This window comes from Gossypium hirsutum, chromosome D02 (assembly GCF_007990345.1).
Source record: "Gossypium hirsutum isolate 1008001.06 chromosome D02, Gossypium_hirsutum_v2.1, whole genome shotgun sequence".
Taxonomy (NCBI): Eukaryota; Viridiplantae; Streptophyta; class Magnoliopsida; order Malvales; family Malvaceae; genus Gossypium; species Gossypium hirsutum.
This window is the reverse complement of record NC_053438.1, coordinates 71,266,836-71,274,176: the sequence shown is the minus strand read 5'-3', so window position 1 is coordinate 71,274,176 and position 7,341 is coordinate 71,266,836. Positions and strand designations below refer to the sequence as shown.

At 31.2% G+C, this 7,341-nt stretch overlaps 1 protein-coding gene across 3 annotated transcripts; it reads left to right on the top strand.

The window, feature by feature from the left end:
• Positions 1–1,198: 1,198 nt before the first annotated feature.
• LOC107908649 (uncharacterized) lies at positions 1,199–4,185 on the top strand. Of its 3 annotated transcripts, none has more exons than XM_016835886.2 (4): positions 1,199–1,345; positions 2,034–2,176; positions 2,900–3,189; positions 3,285–4,185. In XM_016835886.2, the coding sequence occupies exons 2-4, from the start codon at positions 2,044–2,046 to the stop codon at positions 4,035–4,037; spliced, it is 1,176 nt and encodes a 391-aa protein (XP_016691375.1). In that variant the 5' UTR covers positions 1,199–1,345; positions 2,034–2,043; the 3' UTR covers positions 4,038–4,185. The 3 variants fall into 3 exon arrangements, with proteins under 3 accessions (XP_016691375.1, XP_016691374.1, XP_040945206.1); XM_016835885.2 differs by having other exon boundaries at positions 1,269–1,533; XM_041089272.1 differs by lacking the exon at positions 1,199–1,345 and adding an exon at positions 1,578–1,621.
• The last annotated feature ends 3,156 nt before the right edge of the window (positions 4,186–7,341 follow it).

Genomic DNA, 7,341 nt, shown 5'->3' with positions numbered 1-7,341 from the left:
CAATAAGCAACAAAAAGGCCACCTTTTGTTTAAAAAAAAAGCCACTATTTTTGACAATTTCTTAAACTAAATAAATAATTTTTATTTATCATAATATATAAATAAATAAAAATTTTAAAAACAATAACATTATTTTAAAATAATATTATATAGTTGAACGACAAAATTTGACTGCTGTAGCTCTATATTACACATATAAATAAAAAAAGTAAACAGTTTTAAAATAAAAAATAAAATAATGGAACACGTGTATTGTATTTAAGTAACTGTTTAAGTATACGGCGTAGGACTTAATTAGGGTTAACTGCACTAAACGTCCCTGAATTATTGTCAAGATTTTAAAACAATCCTTAAATTTCAAAACGTTGTTAGGATACCAATTTGGGTATGACATTGAGTATTTTTAAAACATGTAAAACTATAAGTACGTGTTTGCAATTCGAGTCATGTTGTCTTGTGTTTTAAATACTTTCGTATTTGAGCTAATAATTAACATCAAAGTTAATGACGAGATTGATGAATAGGCTTAATAGTGCAACATTGATATTTGAAGGATTCAATTTGTGATGAAAGCAACAATTAGTCCTTGTTTAAACTTGGTCCTTGAACTTTTTCTTTGTCCACATTAATCTCGCAACTCAACAATTTTTCCTTGTTTGACCCTTGAATTTGAATTCTATTAAGGTACAGTGATATACGGGGGTGAAATTAAATTGTAATTTTTACGATATTAAAAATGTAATTTTATCATTTTAATAGTCTATATATTTATAATTTTTTTTATCATTTTAGGAGGGTCAAAATGTAATTTTATCTTTATTAATTTAAAATTTTAAAAATTTTAAAAATTTGAAATAAAAAATTTTCTATTTTAAGAAAGCTAGCCCCCGCCACCCCTTAGCTACGCCCTAGGTGACTTGATACTTTGAGATTATATCTTGTCATCACTCAAAAATTTAAAAAAATATATATAAAAAAATCAAGTGATGATGTGATGTTATTTCATAGTACCACATCATCATAACTTAGAAGAATCAAAACTAAATTAGAAAAAAAAAACCTAAAAAGAAATTCAGAGACCAAGATGTAAAAATATTTCAAGTTCAAGGACTAAATTTACTTTATCCCATTCAATTATACCGTTTCGAAGCTGAAGGATCAATTCAAAAGTTAAATCATAGTTTAAGGATGTTTCTTGAATTAGTCCATTTAATTCAAACACAATTACGATTACAATGGTTGTAAAAGGAATCTGCCATTCTCGAGTTAGATGGTGAATTACAAAACCCTGAAATTTCCAGATGTTAATGACGGTCAAACTTAGACAACACCGAAGACACAAAAAGTTTAGTTTTTTCTTTTTTTGTCCTTTTATATATTTTTTATTCAGTTTTCTGAAAATATGCCATTAGTCAAACTTCCAGAATAGAAAATTTAAAGAAAATCAACAATAAAATCCAGTTTGTGATAAACATTTTCCTTTGGATTCTCTTTCTGTGTCTCTCTATCTTTCATCCCATAGCTTTCTTTCTGGTATTCTTCCCCTTTTGATTTTCTTTTTCCATTTTTTTTGTTTATTTACTACTGCATAGGCTTATCTGTGTTGGGTTTTCTTTGCATGGTTGTTTTTGTTCTTGGTTTATGTTTCTTTAGTTCGTTCATCCTCTGTTTGGACGGTGGGAAAGTGTGGGAAAACAGAAAGAAATTCATTATCTAATCTTTAGCTTTCTGGGTTCTTTTTTTTAGTTGAATTCTGGTTTTGAAAATTAAAAGAAAAAACAAAAGGAGTTTTGGGTCTAATTTTTTTTATCATAATTGATTGATATCAATACATATTTTGGAAAAAAGAAAATTGGGTTTTTTGGGATAAAGGATCAAACAGTTGGTGTGCATGTTAAAAGCTGTAATTAACAAGTGAAAAAAGATCATAGCGTAGCAAGGATCTTTTGTGCTTTTACTATTTCAATTGCATGTGAAATTTTTTTAGTGAATTTGGGGTTTTTTTTAATTAATTTATTTGTGTCTATACAAAGGTAAAAGGCCATGGATGGGAATGGAAGAGTTCACCCAGATTGTCCTAATGCTGCAAATCCCTACCATGAATGTGGTGGACTCTGCTTAGAGAAGATTGCTGAAGGCAAAGGACCAAAGGCAAAAGAAACTAAAAAGTCATTAAGTAAATCAATCTCATCCTTCTTTATTTGCTCTATTTTTAGCTTTTTATGGAAGTTTGTTAAATGTTTGCTTTTTCCCCATTGAATCTGCGTCATGGCTGTTGTAAGTTGTTCAATTCTATTAGCCTTTTTAGGTGTGTAATGTTGTTATGACCCGACTTATGGTCCGGGCGTTTACTTCCAGAGGGATGTTTTTAGTTTTGTATTTGTTTCGTACTACAGTATCTAATTTTACGGCCACTGTTCTTTTTATACTAATAGCAGCGAATGGCCACTATTATTTTTATACTAATAGCAGCTAAACATATCGCGAATCCAAAGGGGCTCTTAAATTGTGGGGCATGGGCTGTTTCGTAAGTATATGAGTCGGAATTGTCGTTAAATTACTATGGAGGCTCGTAGGAGTCAGATTACATTTTGTTCATTCTACTAAAAAAATAGATTAATCCTACTATGTTAGATCAATGAGTAAATTAAATTTTTTTGTTAGAAATTTTATCTATTTGTACTATTAAGCTCGCCGTATTAAGCTCTTAATGTTCTTATTGTCTTAGCACTTGGTTTCCCCTCGGTTGTATTTTCACTTTAGGTTGGCCGATACGACACGTTCATAAAGCTACACTAGAAACCTAGAAAAGTTGTGCATAACGAAGGGAATGATAATTCCGGGTTTGAGTGCATGCATTGTTGCATCATGTTCCTTACTAAAGTTCTTATCATCGTAGGTTCAAAATTTCTTGATGCTTCCAGAAGCTTTGGCCGGAGAAAGAAGGGATCCGACTCTCTGCTGAGATCCCCTAAAGCACTCGAGACTACCCCTGCAATAGGTGCAGTTTATCCTGGTGGCCCTAGGTCACCTCGTTCTCATTTTTCTAGAAAGAAAATGGAAGCAGAAAACGGTGAGTCGTATTCATCTTCCGAACAACACTCTGGCGAGATATATTCCCAAGATCAATCATTCGAGAAGGCGCCAATTGAGTACTCTCAGCCACTACATATGTCTGGGAAAATCACGGTATGTCCCTTTCTTACGTGAAAACTAGCGTGTCGACACACTTGCACATGATACCATTAATTATTCTCAGTTTTATATGCCATCTTCTCTTACAGCCTCCTGCCGATACACCGACCAAATTTACACAAACAGAGAAGGTAAAAGATTCCCCGAAGATAAATTCCGATGCAAATATGAACGATGAGAAAGTAAATGCCATTAGCTCGGCTTTTAGTTTCTTAATCGGCCAAGATCACGAAGAGAGCGACGATGAGGCGGACGAGGTCGAATCTGTTATCTCCGATTCATGTGTATCGGTCGGAAAATACCATGTCAAAGCAAGCATCTCCACGATCCTACAATCGATTTTCGAAAAATACGGAGACATAGCAGCTAATTGTCAACTAGAATCGGCTTCGATGCGTGCTTATTACTTAGAATGCTTGTGTGCCGTAATTCAAGAGCTACATTCCATCCCATTCAAGCAACTAACTAAAGCAAAAATAAAGGAAATGTTCGCCGTTCTCAAAGACGTAGAATCCGCTCACATCGACGTTGATTGGCTTCGTGCTTTACTCAACGAAATCTCAGAAGCTCTCGAGCTTGTTAATCAACGTCAAACTTTCGAAGCCAAAAAGACCAAGTACAATCAGTCTTTAGAGTCGGTAAGGAAAGAGCTAGAGTCGAAAATGGACGAACTAGCTCAAAAAGAAAAAGAAGCTGCGGATGCTCGAGAACAAGTGGCAGAAACCAAGGCTCGTTTAGACGAAATCGAGCACCAGTGTTCGGAATTGGACAAAACAATTTCGACCATAGCGTCGATTACGGATAAATTTCAGGGCAAATCTTTGGCTGATGAGATCTTGTAATGGTGTTTGCAAAGCAAGACATTACTTATGTGGATGTTTTATTTATTTTACCTTACCTTTGATGCTTGAAAAATAGTGTCATGAAAATTAGGTTTATATTGTAGAGCTAATTTGATAATAGGCTTAAATATTGTGAGGACTTGTTTTATTTTGCATCTTATCCTATTATTATTTAAATGTATTTATCTACTCTATTATTTAATTTGGTTAAAATATGCTTTTAGTTAGTGTATTTTTATAGAATTTGAGATTTAATCCTTTGGCTCAAATTTTCTTACTTTTTCAATTTAAATTTTTTAATCTAATTATCATCAAGTTTTCGTCAAAATTTATTAACGTAATATGATTATTTTTCATTGTCACAAGTCTCAACTAGATCTGTTTATTGGTCGATTTATTGTTTGGGAAAATATATTAGGCTCGAAAAATAAGATTCAGCAAAAAATTAAGTTTATTAAAAATATGAGCTGAGCTCAAGCTTGAATCTAGCCTTGCACGTTGTTTTTTAAAATTTGTAATGTTTTATATTATATTTATATATTATATAATTTATAACATATAAAAATTAAATGTATATAAATAATGTAAATATAAAAAAATGTTAAGATAACTATATGTAAAATTTTAACAAATAAAAAAGATATAAAATTAATAAACATTATATTGAAATAATATAATTAGCTTTTTTAATTTTTTATGAAAATAATATGGGTGAGTCTAAAATGAGTTTGTGTTAGTTATTTACAAATATGAGCGGGTTTGGGTAATATTTTAAACTTATATTTCGAGTCGGGTTGGGCTTTAGACTAGCGTAAAGTGTTTATATCATTCCTAAACCCGACTTATAAACTCCTCTAATCACAACACATAAAGAGAGCTTAACCAACGTGCCAAATTGATAAATTTTAATGTAAAATACTAACAATGTTAATAATTAGAAATAGATTTTTTTTAAAAATTAAAAAATAATTAATTTTTTAACTTTTTAAGTAAAAGGCCTAAATCTAATTTTTTGTGAAAATATAGGGGCTAACAACTTATTTTAACATTTTAATTTCATCCGCTTGCTTGAAATCAAATTAATTAAATAAATTCCAAAAAGTAAAATGTAAATTAATAATTAAAATACAAAATATATTTACAAAATTTATATTTGATGTAATAATAGTTGATAATTTTATACGTTCTCAATTAATTAGATGACGTGTTATTACTTATAAAGAACTCAAATTTAAATATTGAAAGTGAAGGGTGGCCATGAACCAAATTGAAAAGTCACAATTTAATACAAAGGTGAAATTATATTTTCACTCCTTAAAATTTATAATTTAAAAAAATAAAAATTAATGGGATAAATTATAAATGTTGAGGGCTCAAATCTCTTTAGAATCAAAGATTAAATTGACATAATTTATAAATATTGAGAGTTAAAATTACTACAATGCCAATTTTAAAAGCACGTTAGTAAGTTGTTGATAAAAAAAGATAGAATTGAATATTAGGTGACCATTTTGTAACTTTTCATAGTTTGGTGATATAAAAAGAAATTTACTAATAGTTAGATGATCATTTTATAATTTTTCATAAATAAGTTTGAATAAAATAATTACTAATAATTTTAAAAAGCACGTTAGCAAGTTGTTGATAAAAAAAGTTAGAATTGAATATTAGGTGAACATCTTGTAATTTTTCATAATTTGGTGATATAAAAAAGAAATTTATTAATAGTTAGATAATTTTTTTATAATTTTTCATAAATAAGTTTAAATAAAATAATTATTAATAATTAAGTGACTATTTATATAATTTACATGATTCATTTTAAACCACAAAGACCTCTCACCTCTCGTGACCCAACCATTGTGACCGTGGACCAGACCACAATGGTGGAATGGTCTGAGTTCACAGGTGCAGTCATCAGTGGCAATGAGCCTGAAAATTTTCCCAATATTCCATTTCAGCACAAAATGGTCACTTACCTTTCGTATAAACAGAGTCCATGAGCCTCCCTTTTCACATTATACCACCATCACCTGCCACTACTGGTGATGGTTAAATTATTATTTGGGACCTGAACTTGATAGTTTTTTTCATATTGAGGTTTGAATTTTTTATCTAAATTAAGTCCTAAACTTGACAACTTTTCCCACATTGGGGCATGAATTTTTTTTAAGTTATGCCCTGAACTTGGAAAATATTCTCGTATTGAGACCAGAACTTTAGGGTTTTCAAGGATTAACTTGAACAAAAAAATTTCAAGTTTCAATGTGGGAACATTTGCCAAGTTTAGGGTTTAATTTGAACAAAAAAAACTTAGGTCTCAATATGGGAACAATTGTCGGTTCAAGATCTAATTTAAACAAAAAAATTTAAACCCTAATATAAGAAAAAGTTGTCAAGTTCAAGGTTCAAATATGTGATTTAACCCCTTTTTTATATAGTAAAAGTACTCTGTTATTTTTTTGCTTTTTTACCCCACACCATGTGAAAACCATGACATCTGACCCCCTCCATTAATGCTCTCATGACCCTGGGTCTTTTTTCAATTACTGCTTTTGGTTTTGGTTAGTCACATTGGATGGACCCACTCATATGGTCTAAAAGTAAAAAGGAAACCATTGATGTTGGTTCCTTGGTGGAGCTTTCTTCTAGAGAGGTTTAGGGTGAAAAATGGGGGGTCTTGGAAAGGGCAGGCTCGGTTACACCTTAGAAACACACCTCTGTACTTTGTGGGAAGTGGGGGCATCTATGATGTTTTCTCTTTACCATAAAGAGGAGCCAATAAGTTATAGCCATGTGTTTGTTGATACACGAAGAAGTGGTGTACTAAGATGGTTCACCTGATTGGACGAAAAGTCGAATGGTTGTCAAAAATAAGTGGAAGGAGAGTGGAGGAGTAATGGTGAGGGATTAGTTAGGTGGGAAGGTAACATATTTCTAGGTTACTTGTCTGCTGGGGATAGTGTTCTCTTATTTTGAAATGTCACAGGTTGTGATTGGGATATTGGTAGGCAAGTGACTCGTTATAATTGATTTAGATAAGGTAACGTTATGACACATACAAAGACTCTTATAGATTGGAAGGTAATTAATAAGTGAACCTAGTTTAATACGAAAGATTGTAGGGATATATATTGATATTTAATATCTCAAGAAGAGATAGGGAAGATTAAATTGCAACTTGAGCTACGAGGATTACATGAAATTGTGATTCCATGTCATCTTCATCTCTTATCCCTTTCAGTTTTTTCCTCTTAAAAAAATTTAAATCCAACTAAAATTGGAGAGGGATAAGGATGATGTG